Below are 17,384 nucleotides of genomic sequence, written 5' to 3'. Positions count from 1 at the left end.
CCCGTGCGCCCAGATAAATACGCCGGCGGTCCGTATACGTCCGATAATATATTACGTTTGAGCGTTTTCGAGCTGTTTAGAGGGAATCTACGGTGCCGAACGACGGTGCCAGCGGCAAGAGAGGAGACAGGAGGCGGAAGCATTTAGCTCGGCAGCCGCCGCCGCCACCCTCTCCCTCCTCCTGCACCACCGGCCGCGTCATCCTCGTTCTCGCTCCTGCACACCCTCCGGACTCTTCGCCACCACCTATATTCCTACGCTACACCTATCGGGACCACCACCACTCACCACCCCCTGGTGCAATAGTTTCCGAATAAATCCCCGATTCTCGAACGCGCCGCGCTGCTTTCCTGCTCGGATTTACCCGCCCCCCTATCTACCTACAAGCCTGCACCCACGCGGAATGCCCAGGCATAGGGGTAGATCGAGTTCTCGGTCTCCCTCTTGGTCTCCCTCCCTCCCCCTCTCTCTCTCTCTCTTTCTCTCCCTCCCTCTCTCTTTCTCTCTATCTTTATCTGCTATTTACATTATATCTCCCTTTCTCTCTTTCCCTGCGATGCCAGCGCGATCGACTGTCCTTCCCTCGTTCTCCCTTTGGTTTCGTTCTCTCTATCTGTCTCGTCGCGGTAGAGGAGGAATGAAGGGGAGGTTACACGAGGCAGTCGATGGAGAAGGCCCATAGGAGGGTGGAGGAGGAGGAGGAGGGTTACCTCGGCGGCCATTACTCCAGCTACAAACAACCCCTCCGCGAAGCGAGGAGGGCCTTTTGTTGCGGCAATTGGCTAAACGGTCCGCCGAAACAAACGATCCTGCTCGAGATATAGTACCTAAGATCTCTTCCGATTTCCTATGCGCGCTACGGAACGGAATGCCGCGGCTGCATGTACGATGGGCAAGTTACGCGGGAAGGTACGATCGCGACAAATCTCTCTGACATCAGACGTGTCGCGCTTACGCTACACAACAGCCACGGGTTGTACGCGTGATGCGTCGCGATATGAAATTGAAATGAAACGCGCGATATCGAGAATCCCAATGGAAATCGCCGTATCGCGGCCGCTATCTCGCCGCTCGTATTCTCCGACAAGTTTCAGACAGACATCGCACAAGCGGCATCCGAGACGAAATTTTTGATTCTACGTTAAGTCTTGAAGTGTATTCAAAAATACAGCAATAGCTTGCCTACTTGTAGCATCGAAGGAGCATAATAAAGGAGATCTTTGAAAACTTAATGTAGAATCAAATTAGATTTAAGGTAGGACTAAAAGGTAGAACATCGCGTGGTAGCTGCAGTTCGAGCGACCGAAGGATCCGGCTCGAGTCTGGAAAAGGATGATCGGCACGAGGGAAGATTCACTGGCTCGTTATACTTTTTCTGGGAATCCTTCCTTTGAGATATATATCTGTCGAAATAATCGAATCGATCGTTTTTTAATTGGCGAACTTTTAACACTGGCGTTCGCATGGGCGATTGCTTCGCTCGTTGGTATTTATTCGCAGTTTTTATTATTGATTTTTTGCGAACGTAAAAGTCAGTATAGAATGGAGTATTATAAATGTAACGTAATATCTAATTAAGGGTAGTATTATTCGATATATTCGAAACTTTGAAATTTCGGTATATTTCGACATTCGACAATTTGAAGATTTGAAGTCAAATTATTTGAAACTTCCAATTCTATTCAAAGATTTGAAATATCGAAAATTAATAGAATTAAGTTTGAAGAGTTCAATGAAACGTTGTGCTATTAGAGAATATTAGGTTAACCCAGATAATATTACGATATCCTAAGACGTCTTGTATGTACGTGTGTGTGTGAGTTGTTTAAGTTGGATAAGTATCTTTAATTCAATTCTGAAATTTATATTGTCTACTTTAAAACAAAATGAATGAGGAAAGCACAATTAACAAACAACAATTCTCATAACTTTATTTTAAAATAAATGCAAATTTTGCCATGACATGTAACAACATAACGTAACGCAAGAAAAATTACATTCTTTAGGTCAGTAAATACTATTTACTATGTTTATAAAACGAACACGCTTTCCAGTTAATGAAGTTTCGAATATTTAAATATTCGAATATCCGAATGTTCGATTTTTCACATTTCATTATTTGGATATAATGTGACGAAGGTTTAGATATTCGAAGCTTCAAAGAACCGAAGCTTCGAATATCATTTCTTACTTCGTACATATATAATTCAGTAAATCGTTTAATGCGTTGTGCTGCAGCACGATCAAGCGCTTTGAAGGACGCACGACCTTTAATAATGATACACGTGCGCTGTATGTTCACAGTCATAAAAATCTTAGAGGGCAGAGTGAATGCAACGTGAGCAATGTCGTGCTCTGTTCTCGTTTTTTCTCAATTAATTAAAACGCGAGAGACCGATTAGGATCCTGCGCGCATTCGCGTTCATAATAGCGGGCTTATTGCGAGTAGCGGGAGCGCACGGAAAATTCAAGGATGATACATTTTATTTTTCATGATCTTAGAAAGAAATATGCGGAGTTCAGTATCTCCGTACTGAATACCGCTCCGTGTTCCCGAATAATCAAGATCGTGCAGGCCCTCTGACAATTTTACTAACCGAGAAAACTGTTTTCTGCTTCAGATTCGGCAGAGCTTGCGGTCGCGCAGACACAGACGTCGTTGCGGAGAACGAGATTTCGGTGGATGCAGCACGGAGGATTCGAATCGAGCGAGATCACTTCAATGGTATGTCGATAGAGACTTGCAATATTAACTCTTCGTAATCCTCTGCGGTCGGGATATTTCCGACGCGATAATCCGCGCGCCATTGATTTCTAATTCGTGATTTTTTCACGTAGGCATTCGCGTTGCGATCACTTCGTTTATTAATGTACATTTGCGGTTTTTACTATCAATCTTTCGCACCGTGAGCGGATCAGAAATCAGTATAAGATAGAATATTATACCGTCGCATATAAGATAAATCATTAAATCATGTTGCTGAAACACGACTCAGCGCTTTGAAGGTCGCGCGACCTTCAATAACACTTAGGCACGCTCACAGTCACAACGCACAGTCTTAAACGTCGAAGCGAGCAGAGCAGGTGACGTCACACGCTGTTCTTGATTTTTCTCAATTCACCAAAGTGGTTCGAGCGCTTGATTAAATACAAGATAAACCTGTAATATATACACGATACGAAAGTTAATCGAACTAGTTAGCAGTGCGTAACAGAAATTTCACTAATCATTATCGTTTCCAAAATATTTCATTATAAACTTCGTATGTGCAAGTATATAGATATCTCATAATACAATAATTTCTTCTAACTTGACGTATATACATAACATATGTCGGTGGATGCCATACGGAAGATCTGAATTGAGCAGGATTACTTCGAGTAAGTTGATATGGACTCGCCACATTTCCCTTCGTAATCTTTTGCATTCGGAATATTTCTGTCGTAATAATCTTTCGCGCGATCGACTTTTAATTTGCGCTTTTTTACGTGCATACGATAACTTTGCTCATTGATTTTAATTCGCGGCTTTCATTATCGATGTTTTACACGCGACACACGACGATGAGGATAAGTGTTTAAAATTAGTGTAGAAGCAAAAATTATAATGTTACATGAGATGAATGAATAATTAAATTACGTTGCATCGTGCTCACACCTGGCGCGGCGCGAAGGTCTCGCGATCTCCCACGTAACATCATAAAACCATGTCGGTACATGCGATTACGATTGTAACAATTTTTACCGCCGGCGTGTCATGACATTGCCCGTTATTTTTAACTTCGTTAAATTGATCTGATCTAATGTAAAAAGTAAGACGCATGAATATGCGATACTTGAGCACCGCGAGTTACCGTGTCGGAATGATCGTCAGCGGTGACGGCAATGTGGAATTTCAAGTAGTACTATCAATTTTTACTACCTGAGTATCCGAATATTTCTCAGCAACTGAGTGTATGGCTAATTTCAAATGTTACAAATTATTGATTTTCCTAGCGATAACAGATAATAATAACGTCTGAAAGCTGTGTGTACTCAATTATTGAAAGACTCGAGTTGAAATTGACATCACTAATTTCAAGGACTATCGTGTTCCGTTTTTATTAAATTTCAAAGAGAAACACTATTTCGAAAACGCGGTATTCTTAAATCTTTGTGTATTATCCGGATCTCGATAATGTTTCAACAACGTTTTTATGAAATTTTTGCCTCTATATTCATCTATGCATATGTTAATTTTTTCAACTTACAATTTCCACTTCTTCATTGCTAATTTTTCACTTTGCAAGAAATTATCATTTATCATTCGATACATAATTATGTTTACGTAAGTATTACATATGCCGTATTTTATATATAACGTATAATTAATGTATCAAATAACGTATCGGATAGTATATAATTATGCGTGTTGGCATGCGTTTTGTGCCTTGATAAGTCGTATCACGTAATTTTGTGACGCAATGAAACGTAGCTTCCGGGAACGACGCTTATACCGACATTTGCTTTAAAGGTAAAAAAAGAGACGAAAAAAAAAATAGAAAATAAAGAAATAGAGCTCTTTCTCTTCCTCTCTCTCTCTCACTCACGTACCGACCGAATACTTCCCTTCTCGGCGCGATTCCGCCGCTTCGGCTAATTAAGTCGCGAAACGCGATCCCGTCGCCGAGACGTAACGTACATCGCATTACATCGCCGTTTGCGGTATATACACCATTTGCCGCTTTGAGCGCGACGTGCATCGTGGAAAACGCCAGTGCGGGTCGGAGAGAGAGAGAGAGAGAGGACGAGGTGCGTGCGTGTGCGTACGTGTGTGTGTGTATGCCGCGCGCCGTTGTGATTGACAGGAGGCAATATGGCTGTGCGAAGGCTCCCTTTTGCTCTTTGTCGGCCACGTTACGCAAGCTGTTGCACCCGCATCTGCGCATTCATGCAAAGTCAAACCGTTCGCCCGTCCACTCTCGTCCATCCGTCCGCACGTCCGTACGTCTCTCGTCTCCGATAATCGCTCTCGCACGGTGCACCGGGCTGCTGCATTTTTTCGTTCGCTGGCAACGCGGCGGCAGAGCGGGAGTATCGATTCCCGGGGTACAAGCCGGCTTCAAAGGTATATCGGCCCCGGAATACTTCTGAGCCGGCTTGATATTGAAATACTACCGAACACTATCGAAACACCATCGACTGCTATGGAAATAACGATAAACGAAAAGGGACAGATCGTGCGCGCGCGCGCACGCCCGCGCGTTCGAGCGAGCGAACGAGCGCGGGGGCAGCGCGCGATGAAAAAAAAAAATTGCAGCGCTGCCCCGTTTTCACGGAGTGCTGGCGCAAGTAAAATAGACCAGCGTGTGTGCGCGCGCGCGACGGAGATGCAAAGCGTTTCTATTTTTACGAAGTGCGAAAGTTTACACACTCGCGCGATACGCCAGAGACGCGCTATAACGCCGATCGCCAATCGCGGACGGGATCGCCGATCGCTTCCGTCGGACGTTTTCGCAAGGAAAAATATCGGTAGCGTCGTGACGCGCCGCTGTTTTTCGAGCATTCCCGATAAATGTGGGAGGGAAGCCTGGGATATTCCGGTCGCCGGGATAATCACGTTGTTGTTGTTCCCGCTGGCCATTCGTTTCACTTTGTATTCCTGCCGTTCCTTACCGTTCACTCCGCGAGATATACGCGAGGAGGAGGAGGAAGCGGAGGAGCACCAACGGGCGATGGCTCGTACTTTGAAATTACAATGATAGATCATTTTGATATATATCGCGGGTATCCGGGGGTAAAAGTTTACCTCTCGCGGCGCGATCGAGTATCCCGCCAGAATATCTCCCGGCGATGAAATCACGCCGGCCGGACACGCACGGTAGCCGTTATTCTTGGCAGCATCGCGAGCGGATCTCGCAGATGTGCGATTTGCCGGCAGGACTGATTCACGGCTCCTCTCTTCGTCACGTCCATGCAGATGCGGATGTTTCCATTTTCCGAGTTGCGGATTCCGAGGGCGGCGGGGGACGCGAGCGAATCCGTGCGTGCATATGTGCGTCTGTATGTATGCATACATGTGTGGTATGCGTGTGGGGGAAGAAGAGAGAAGGAGAGAAATCGCAGGTCGTACGAGTTGACGAGGATAAGAAAGGTTGTTGAGGTTGAATCCACTGACGAGGAGACGGACTTTAGAATTATTCTGAAAAGAAGGCAGCGCCGATTGATTGACATCTCTATGGAGCCACCATAAAGGTATACTAAAGCGGAATGAGCACAAGAGGACCGCTCGTAACTCGCGAATAAATGCGATTTGAGGAGAACGGAGGAGGGAGGCAGGAGGAATAGCGAGAGAAGGAAAGAAAGCGGGAGAGAGAGAGAGAGAGAGAGAGGGGGAGATCTATTCACAAGGTCGGCCGAGTTCCAACGACCGGGGCAGGGAAATATTCACAGTGAGAAAATGCCACCCACACCGCGCCACTACCCCTGGAACTCATCCCACGTCGATGAATGGAGACGTTTCTTAGAATGGCGATGGCATACGACAGAATTTCCGGATCCTCTCGCGCGAGTTTAACCGCGGTAATTCCTTCCGACGCGCGACCATTAGCGAAGAAAAAGAAAATATCCCGGGATCCGCATCGCACAAATTTATTGAAGACATCCGTCGACACCGAGTCCGCGTTAATTACCTAATTGACCTCGCACGATCGGTCACCGGCGATTGATTTTTGAGGGAATAGTCACTCAGCAATAACTCGTATTTTAATCGCGTTAAAATATTCTATACTCGTTCAAAGACAGAGAGAGAAGATGATCTCCGGTCTCGATGAATCCGGTTAGAGGAAAGATCTCGAGGCGGCTCGCGTAAAAAGTATCCTCCTCCGTCGCGATTGACCGCCCGTGGCTAGAGTCTCGTTAACACTCGACCGAGGAACGTAAGATTAATTAATTGCGCGACGCGCTACGCGTAGTCTGTTGGAGGAGCGGTAGGTGGTAATGAATGAAGGCGTTACAGGCATCCCGACACGCTTGTAATCGTTAAACGGTAATCGCCATGGGCCGCTCGTTGCGGAACGAAATAAGACGTCACGAGAGCAGGTGGTCCTCCACGCTCTCTCTCCCTCCCGCCTGTGTACGTGCGTGTACGTACATATGCGCGCGCGCGCACATACACGTGTGTCCGTAAATATGTACGTACGGCCGTCTTTCGTGCAGTTCACGACGTGACGTTTCACTTTTCTCAGTCGTCGGATCCATTATTATGTGTACCCCCATAGCGTCCCTTCTCTTTCTCTCTCTCTTCCCCTTGCCGCGGTGCCACTTCGTCCGTCGTCCTTCTCCTCCTCCTCGGTTTTTTCTTCTTTTCATCCACAAATGAAAATGTTTGGCCAGATCTCCGGGCGCGCACAATCGGAGACTCCGACACAAATATTTTCTGCGAGCGCTGAATCGCGCGCTATTACGACGGGCTCCCATAAATCATGACGCTCAGGGTGGTCAGGTTCCACGGTCGGTCTCGAGCTCGCCCGGTGAATCGCTATCGCGTCGTGAGACGACTCGTCTTCTGGAAGTATAAACTTCGTTAAGTGCGCGGGATTGTGTGCGTTAGAGGGAAAGAGAGAGAGAGAGGGGGGGGGGTGCGAGAGCGACGATAATTGCTATAATTGACGAGGCAATCGGCGAATCGGCGGTGAATTAATTGACAATAAAAGGCGATATATTTCCTTAGGAATGATAAAAGTAGCGCGAGCGCGGAATGGATCGGAATTTACGGCGCAGGTTGTAAGAAGTGAAAAATACGGTTTGCATTAGATCTAGACGTAGACGGGGTTATACGGCGATCTTTGATCGTCGTAGTAACGATAGTGGGCCATTTCCGGCGGAACGGTCGCGGAAACAATTTAACTTTACGAGAACGACACGGGCCGAATTACACCGAGAACACCTTGCAGAACCGCGAGCGGGATCCAATAGAGGAAGCGGACCGAAACGGTCATTCTCCGTGGGTGGAGGGAGAAGCTTTTAGCATTTCGCGAACCCCGCCACCGTGGTAAAAGCCGGGACGGTTGGAACGTGAATTTCGTACGAAGATTGACTTACCGTACCTACAGTGTAAAAGGAACAAAGGGAGGAATTTTAACATCGCGGATATCTCTCTCGGGTATAAGCGCGCGATCGAGATCATTCTTATCGGGCGGGTTATCTCGATCTCGAGATGAAGACAACGTTTTCGCGCGAGCGACTGCAACTCCCAGGCGTGGAGAGAACGTTGTTGGAAACGTTGCTCCGCGAAAAAATATCCCGATGCTTTTCCGCCTCGTCGAGGTGTCAACAAAGAGAGGGGGATTCAATTTCTCCTTACACATAATTCACACACATACGCATGCATACACGCGGCACTGACTTGCTCCCTCACTTCTCATGGGAGAATCGCGGCAGAAGGAGTCATCATGCTTCTGACCTCCCGCTCGGAAACGTTTACGCCGTGTCCTGTTCACCAACAAAAGGCCTCATTGTGGTAACGATCACAACAGATCGTCCCCCGCTGTCACGTTGCATTCAGCGTCGTCACGAGGTTGCTGGGGAAACGTGGCTTTTACGGGCAATTATTTCTTCCCGCTGCAACGCGACACTGATCGGGACACATATCTGTTGTAGCTGTAAGCAATGACTCGGCCGCAAACGCGGCGGACACGCTTCGTGCTGAGAACCTCGCTTTTACCTGCTCCTCTCCTCTGCTTGCTCGCGCGATTTGGAAAGCGGCTGATTCGTTTTTCACCGTCACTCGTGTTTTTCTATGTAGGTAGCAGTCACGGATCAGGTAAAACGACCAAACGATCATCGAGCCAAACCCCTGCTGATCTTTTGCGAAGAAAGCGCGCGCATCACACCTATTTTACCCCGAAAATTCTAAGTTCACTTGAAAACGTACCATACGTCAGCGTTCTCTTTACTGCAACCACCGTCCCCAACGACTTTTCACTCTGCGATTTACTCGTTATAAACAAAACGCATGCGTTCCTGTCGACCGCGCTCTTTTTACCTGCTGCAGCGGGGCCAAATGCGCTCGCTCTCGCGACGCACGTGCTCCCTCTCTGTCTCTCTCTTTCTCGATTCGCCGCGACATGCGACGTGCGCGTCGCGTGGAACGAAAAGCCGGAGGATTGTTCCTACGCGGTGGAAGCAGCCATCTGTCAAAAAGTCAAAATATATACGGAGGGTCCGCCATTGTGCTGTGAATCCTGCGGGATTGCTACTTAGCGTCCTCGTATATACCCGGTGTCGGCTATTATGAGCCCGACGTAGCTCGGCTGTTTTGTAGAACATCTGTATCCCGTGATATCCTACTGATTTCTATGTCCCGACGCCCTCTTGCTTCTCGAGAGAGAGAGAGAGAGAGAAGCGGAGTTAGGGATCGAGGGCGGGAGGGAGGAAGGGAGGGAATCGGGAGCGATCTCGGCTGAACTAGCGTGGCAGATTCGTCTATATCGGGTTAGCCGTGACTTGTGCGCGTCAATACACCAACCGGCACAATGGCATGAGATGCGTTACGAACCGGGCGCGCGGTCGGAAAAGAGTCGGCCGGGATACGCGTACGCGGGAACTGGCTGCTGCGGCATTGTACCCCGACAAATCGGGGCGCGTCGTCGCACGCATTTCCACTCGTATATCAGCTTAAGCCTGATTTCACGGCTGCGATTTCACGCGGGATCCCGAGTTCGAATGGAGTTCGCGGTGTCGAAAGCGCACGTCGAAAGTGGTGTACGAGGTGGTGGCCGGTTTTTTTTTTTTTTTTCCGGTGAAAAGATGCATGTGTGTACCGAGATCCGCGCGGGAAGTCGTCGTCGTTTATTCCGGCTGAACGAGAGGAGAACGCTCTCGCGTCGCATCGCCGTTCGTCATTTCATAAAGTCACGAAACCTCACGGATACACGCAATTACAAAGTTCTCAGCGAACAGTCCGCCGACAACGGACCGGTCCCGTGTGCCCGAGTACCGTTGTCCGAGAGCTTGTTCGTCCTGTGTTTTTAATCGGAGTTGATCTCTCCGAACAGGTATCGCCGGCTGGAGTTTCATTCGGCCAGCTATAACCCAATTTTATGTCCCTCCGGTTCCCGCTACGAGCGAACAAATCCAACCGGGTGGGGATAATTACCGATTAAAGAGATTAAATCCTGCGGGGTATCGATTCGCCGGCCTATAATCGGCCGAAGAAGGCCTTCGTTAGGGCGACGCGGGCGAAGAAGGCGAGCGAAAGAGAGAGAGGAGGAAGAGGAGGAGGAGGAGAAGAGAGACCGGAGAAGGACGGAGCGGAACTCGCCTTTGTTTCTGATTTGAGGGGCATCCTTACGAACGGGTTAGCCGCACCAGTGATCACCGACGCTAATTACAGCAGATCAGCCTGGGCGAGTTTAAAACTCATTCCCCCCTTTTAAGCGGCGCGAAAGGGGCTTCCCGCCTGGCTGCCGATTGGCCGACCGGGATGACACGAAAGTGCTCCAACATGGCGTCTTATCTGATTTCATTGTACGAAAACCGCGGGGAAACGCGAAACGTCATTGTAACTTCCGATCCGCGATACCTCGTTTTTCTACGGTTTACTCGCGAGAACACTCGCCGACGCGGTCGTGTCAATTAACGTCGATTAGATGCATCGAAAACGCGACCGAGAACGCGGACATTTCCTTCTTCTCTTCGTTTGTTCGCACGTTCCTCGGAGGGGGGTTTTTCGATGGCAGATGAAATAATATTTTCAACCTCCTCCCCCGTTATCGTGCGGCTCGCGCGAGACAGCGACGACGACGGCGCGAAAACGCGCAGAGGAAAGCGATGACAGAGAGGGTGTGTACGTTGGCAAAGACGCTAAATCAACATTTTTATAAACTGCTTAGTATTCATAGGCTCGCAGGTGGAGAACCGCCTATAAAACGAAAACGAGGGGGTTCGATCTTCGCGAACGAGGTAAAATGGCACCTATACACCGTATCCCGCGTGAGACGATGGCGGCCATAATTTTACAGCGATGATATTGTCGCCGTTCGCCGCGTACGCGGCGGAGAGAAGCGGGGAGAAGCGCACCAATACCAAATAAAACTAATCGATCGAAGGTTAAATTGCCCTCCGCGAGTGTAACCACGAAAACGAAGACTTATGTATCCCTCGCTCCTCCGATCCAAGCAAAAGATAGACACACCAAACGTGAATCTCCCGACAACAATCCCGCGATGGGAATCGCGGTGTAAATCGCAATTCCGATCGCCCACAGCTGCGCGCGAGAAATCCTCCGTAATTATAACGCGCCGCCGCTTCCGTGTTTTATGCCTCTCGCCGACGAGAGTACGCGGCGGGCGCGCATTGATATTCAACATTAAATTTGCATTGGGCTTCACGCACCGCGAGCTTCCGAGTTTTCGACAGCGATAGGCAGAGAGATCCGTTGCCTACTCAGATTTGAGGCTAAAGGGTGGCAGAGCGGGGAAGGANGGGGGGGGGGGGGGGGAGGCCGCCGATGGTGGTGGTGGCGGCGGCGGTGGTGGGTTAGGGTAAAACAATCACGCAGGGCTCATGCATGTTAATGCGTTGTTAGGGGCGCGTGAGAGAATCGGGGTTGCCTAGGATTGAATGCCCAATATCAGCGAACCGCCCTCGAAGCCCATACCGTTTTCCTCGATTCGCTCAGGAACCAATATCAATCTCGTCGTCTCTCTCTCGTGCATGCTATCACGCAAAAGCGCCCGGTGATTGTAACTTCCCCGTTTGGTACAGCTCGCTTGTTCGTTACATTTTCATTTTATTTCTCTCCTCTGCCTGGGAGGACGCCGCCTCGCTCGTAGAAATTATTTCTAAATGCAAATCGCCGGTTTCCACGGGAGGGAGAGAGCAGCGCGCACCGTGTGTTAGCGAGCGAGCGAGCCAAGTAAGCCGTTCCGTTCCGCGTGTATTAAGAGACGCGCGTCGATGTTGGTGCCCGTTTCCATCGTATCGGGACGTCTTTCACGGATATAAAAAGTTCCAAACCGACTCTCTCCGCGCGCGAGTTTTTCAAAAACACTACGCCGTGGGCGTTCGCGAACGATCGGGTCGAGTGTTTGTGTACTCTTTCTCTCTCGGCCGGTGCGAAAATAATGAGAGATTTTCCGCGAGTCTGTCTCGCGTTCTACGAAAACGCGCGGAATTGATCGGAGTTCGCGAGTAAAATAAGCGGCTCGTCATCTTTGGGGGGACGCGACTTTCGACGCCCGGTGAGCTTATTACGTTCTCCCGGGTACTTACGGGTACAAGAACACATCGGTAGGGTCGGGTTTCGGGTAGCGAGCGAGCGAGAGAGTTAAGGAACCTACTAACTACGAAGGCAGTTGATACGAAACTAGTTTCGCGGCCTAGGATACACGTAGAGACTACACAGGGTGCGGCAAGGAGGTCGTAGGGTGGAGGAGGAGCGAGGAGGCAGGGGAGGGGAGGTTTGACTGTTTGCCCTTCGAATGGAAGTTTTGGGGGTTGAGGGTGACCGTTCGTGGAGTGGAGTGGTACTTACCAAATCGACACGGGCCAACTCAATACATCAAAGACCTTATACCCCAACAGCCCTGGTTATATGGACTACTCTCTCGCCTAGCTCCGTACTACCGGCGATGTCCATACATAATCATGGACCGCGTCTTTGTCCCTCGAAATTGATTTATTATTCAAAGTGACGCGTGTTTCACAATGTGTATTTACCACGATACGGTTTCGGGGACGAAACACGTCGGGGCACGTAGGCCACCTTTGTAGCCGTCGTCCATACACACGTGTACGATAGGAGATAATAGGGGTCTTGCTGCCACCGTTGCCGGCTGCTACGTATACACACACATATATATATATATTTTTTTTTGATGATACGAACCACCTCCGCAACACACGTGTAGAATATCGGTACGCGAGGAATTTTCATTTTATGCCGTCGCGTCGCTGCACTTCGCTCCCGATTATGCCTTGGTAGTTTTGCACCGGACTTGCTGCGGCTCGTGTCGGCTATAATCGAACCGCGGCCGTGGAAAATAGAATTCTAACCGAGCCGCCATTCGTCATACTATTCATATAAACTATTGGATCTGCGAATTATTTCGCCTTCCGTTTTAGCGATTTAATATGCGAACTTCGACGCTCTCCCCACCTTTCCTCCCTTTCTCTCTTGAAAAATGTGTTTCTTGAAAAATAGTATCAAAGATTATTTTTCTCCGAGGAGGCGTCTGATTTTTATAAGAGATATTAGACGCGATCGTTGAACCATACCGCAAATCGCGTGTTCGTTACGGCGATAAGGGAGCGCTTGCTGCTCGGCAGCCAGCGAAAATATTGACAGAAAACAGCCGTCCGAAGTTAATTAAACTCGCCGAGCTGTGTTGCCGGGGTACCTTCGTCGCGCCGGCCGGCATACACTTCGAGTAGTAATTTCCTGATTGTGTGTGCGTGGATCACGACGACCGAACGAAGTGGACAAACAGCACGAGTTTCCCCAGCGGTACGTGTTTCTAACCCGAAATTGTGTCTTTCGACGTTGTGTCCACACTGTGTACTCGCGCCGTACATCGCCGACCCTTTGCCTGATTAATTCGCCGTCTTCGACGGGGTTAATCTCAATATTAATTTGCGACATTATTGGAACAGAGCGAATTCCTCTCCGTCGGCCTCGTCATTTACATGTGAAACGTTTCGCTCGCGAATGTATTCGCGACCGAGGCTTGCGGCAGGACGGACAGCGGTATCGAACTTCAGCAGATAATATCGGCAGGATCGATGAACGTGCGCGCGCGGTATCGGTGGAACGATATCGGTCGACGCTGAAAGAGAAAGAGAGAAAGAGAGAATTCTTCGTGCTATATTAGACACGATCGCGCGACGTATCGAGACTCGAGACCCGCTTCAACTTGTCACGTCACTCGTCGCGCCGCGTGTTGTCGGATTTAAAGCGTATCGTCGCCCGGCACTTGTCATGCACGAATCTTGTAAAGTAACGCCACGTCATGCTCGCCCTTTCTCGACTCCGCTCGAGTCACGCTGAAACGGTCCAGTCTTCTCCAGATGTAGGGTGTGTATCCTCTTTTTCCTCCGCGTGCGCGCGCGTTATCCACTCCTTTTCGACCCTTCTCTCCATCTCTCTTTCGCCGTTTCTCTCTGTCCCGCGTGTTTGCCCTCTCCCAGGGTCCCTGTCTCTCAGGTTGGCTTATAATCCTGAGATATGAGCGCGTATTATGTGGAATAGTAAGTTGCGAGAGGCTACCGGAGGATGCGCGCAGCCAATGGGGAACGGTGTGAACTCCCGGCGCATAACCCCGAGGAAACATGTATATTCCTAGATATCCGCTGGGAGACTAACGCGCCGGGAAGGGCAGATTACCGGTGAAATCTAAATCAAGATCAGACCTTCTGGACTTCCGAGCAACCGGATAACAACTTCAAGGCTGCGCCGTTGTGCGCACCGACCGTCGGCCGCGCCTTAAACGCCGCTACGGATTTATGGCGGCGTCGCGTCGCCGGGAATTTACGCCGCGGTCGCTCGTCATTGCCGACAATTACCTCGCGTCGCCGGAGAGTCCGATATCAATCGGACGGGCTCGGGATTGATCTCGTTTCGTAAAAATCCAAGGCGAACTTGAGCCTGGAGGGGGAGCGAGAGAGGAGAAGAGAGAACGAGGAGAGAAGGAGATAAAAGGGCGCGAGTCGAGTGAAATTCGTAAAGCAAGATCCCTCCATTCACTCGCCGCGTATCTGACGAATATCTCGCGAGTCGATATTAGGAAGGCGCGCGAGCCGTTCGCTCCTCACCCGCTCTTTAGTCAACGTTTGATTTTGTATGCGAGAGAGATAGAGTCAAGACGGTAGGCAGATGACGCGTCAGATAAGACGTCCTTAGGGCTTAGTTGAGGAACCAACGCGGCTACCGTGCTGCGCCTTTTCTCGCGCGGATCGAGGACCACCCCAAGGCTCGCGAGCGCTGGAGAATGGAGGCTCTCTCTCCCTCTCTCTTTCTCTCCTCCGACGGAGGGGGGGCTCCTCTAGGATTTCATCCGGCAGTCCTCCTCCGGGGTATCGCGTGTAACTGGAATTATCGGCGCACAATGGGAGAAATCCCCGCTCCCGCATCCCTGCCGGCCCGCCGCTCACTGCTGTGCCTCTTCATCAACCGCAGCGATCTTGCCGCGAGAATGATTCTGAAGCGGAACGGGAGGGCCGATGTGTGCCAATAAGAACTCGTAGAACGAGCGGGAGAACGTCGCGACCGCGTGGTTCCACATTGTTGCGGTTGTTCGGTTCGTTGTTCGGCCCGACGTCGACCAAGGAGGCAACCAGCGACACAATGAGTCCCGTATCACGGTGGATCAAAAGCCGCGAGCGTGAGAGAGAAAGAAAGAGAGATGGAGGAGGGGAGGGGCGGACTGCGCGAGGGGGTGGAACGAGTGTAAGACGAGCGAGGTCGGTGGTGGCGGGATGTGTCGGGCTCATAACTCATAAGCTGAGAAACCCCATCCTCCCTAAATCTTTGCGAAACACACTGGCTTTGACGTTTAGCCCGGGCGAAGAACCGTTGTTACATTATGCAGCAGCAGCAGCAGCGCCTTTCGCGGAGAACGAGAGAAGGAGAGCGGGAGAGAGAAAGAGAAAGGGGGGGGGGGAAGAAAATTCGTGAGAGTGTAGAAGGCAAGAACGGGGCGAAGGGGGACGAGAGAGGATGAGATGCCGGACGGATAAATCCTTTTTCGTTGGACGGACAATAAAGCGTTACTCCAGCGCTTGCCGCTCTGCGCGCCCGGCAAAATGGCAGACCGTTGCTGACTGAATTAGATCGTCGTACAGAGCGATGTTCCTCCGTTCACGGATGTACGCCGCTACGCGGTGACTACGCCCGGATGCGATATCGTTTCACGCAGGTGTCCTCCGCCGATCTCACCGGTTCGGTCGAGTTTGCGAACGAGAGGGATTTGGCACGCCCTGACGCGATTAGGAGCCACCGACGGATTCTTTTCGCGCGATATCTGTCTTCAAGAGTCGGGATTCCTTTTGTGTACGAGACTGAAATCTAGATTACCCACCGTTTCGTCCACGGTAAAAAATATTGTGCTAAATTTAATACACTTTACACGTCCCGAACGTTTCTCTGCGCAGATTTTGGTTTATTTATTTTTCATTATTTTCTGGTTAATTTAACGCAAGGTGAATATGTCGAAAAGTAATATAAATATTATCTCAAAAATTAACACAAAATTAATATCCACCACACGTTAATCGACAGTGAAGTATAAAATGTGTTATATTAACACTTACACGTGTTGAATATCGACTCAACATAAAATATTGGTACAACAAACATAATATATTAAATTAACGGGTATGCGAAGAATTTAACACAAAAATTTTAACAGGGATCGACTTTAGCACAAGTACAACATATTTTTTACTTTGTCGAATTATAGACACGCGGCCCTCGAATCCATTTCATGGGAAATGTGACGTATCACTTATCTCGTTCTTTAACACTCAAAGTGCGAATTAATTTAATAACGTCGTGACTTGTCCGCTTCTGACCGTCATAGATCTTCGCTGCGTTTCTGCTGATTGCAGTGGAAAGTAGAAGCAGGATGAATCGTGAGAGAGAGAGAGAGAGAGAGAGAGAGTGAAAAGGGCACAAGACGCACGGCGGTTCGATTACACGACGCGAGAGAAGCCGGCGGCCCTCCAGAAAACCAAGCCTGGCATAATGTTCCGCTTCTCTCTCTCTCTCTCTCTGTCCGACCAGAGTATCGTGTGTGTCTCCCGCGGTATTCGTTGTCTCCTCCTTATTTGACCCGCGGACCCGCCGGGTTAGATTCCTACGCGGTGCCCTCGCGTACACAATGCGAGTTATTGCGGCATCCGCGTGTTCGGACGAGCAGCGGCCGGCCGCCCGCCGCTGGCGCCAGCGACGGCCGACTTGGTCCTCCCGAGGCTGCATAAATCCTCTTGCCGTGAGTCGCGACGACTCCGCCGGCTCCCAACTGAAGTCATGGCTCTTTCGCGTCCACCTTCGCGATATTCGACGTTTGATCGTTAACCCTTTCGGGAGCGCGCGGTTCCCTCTTGGACGCCGGAGGAACGATTCAGCTTTCCGCAAAATCACCTCGTCTCGTTAACTCGACTCGCGGTCTCCGAGCGCGAAGAAGCTCCGAACTCGCATCTGTGCGCTTCCCGTGAGAAAAAGCCACGGTGATAGCCGCGTGTATCGCTCCGCGATGGACGAATACTCGATTTAAGGCCGTTCGCTACAGCTCCGCGGTTAAAGCAGCTTGACGATCCATTAACTGTAACCGATGAATGTCCGCTAATTAAGGCTATTTATACCGATAAAATGGGGAGGTGGACGACGAATCGTCCACCCGCGC

The 17,384-nt window shown here is 49.7% G+C and overlaps 1 protein-coding gene across 1 annotated transcript in view; it reads left to right on the top strand.

Annotated features, from left to right (window-relative positions):
* LOC106748384 overlaps window positions 1-17,384 on the top strand; it is a 154,400-nt gene that overhangs the window by 132,714 nt on the left and 4,302 nt on the right. The window contains exon 3 of the mRNA XM_014626839.1: window positions 2,622-2,725. Coding sequence (XP_014482325.1) covers window positions 2,622-2,725 — 104 coding nt within the window. The remainder of the gene's footprint in view (window positions 1-2,621; window positions 2,726-17,384) is intronic.

The sequence above is a fragment of the Dinoponera quadriceps genome, unplaced genomic scaffold (genome assembly GCF_001313825.1).
Source record: "Dinoponera quadriceps isolate SergipeBrazil2010 unplaced genomic scaffold, ASM131382v1 scaffold2183, whole genome shotgun sequence".
Lineage (NCBI taxonomy): Eukaryota > Metazoa > Arthropoda > Insecta > Hymenoptera > Formicidae > Dinoponera > Dinoponera quadriceps.
The sequence above is the reverse complement of the archived record's forward strand: the minus strand, read 5'-3'. Positions and strand labels throughout refer to the sequence as shown.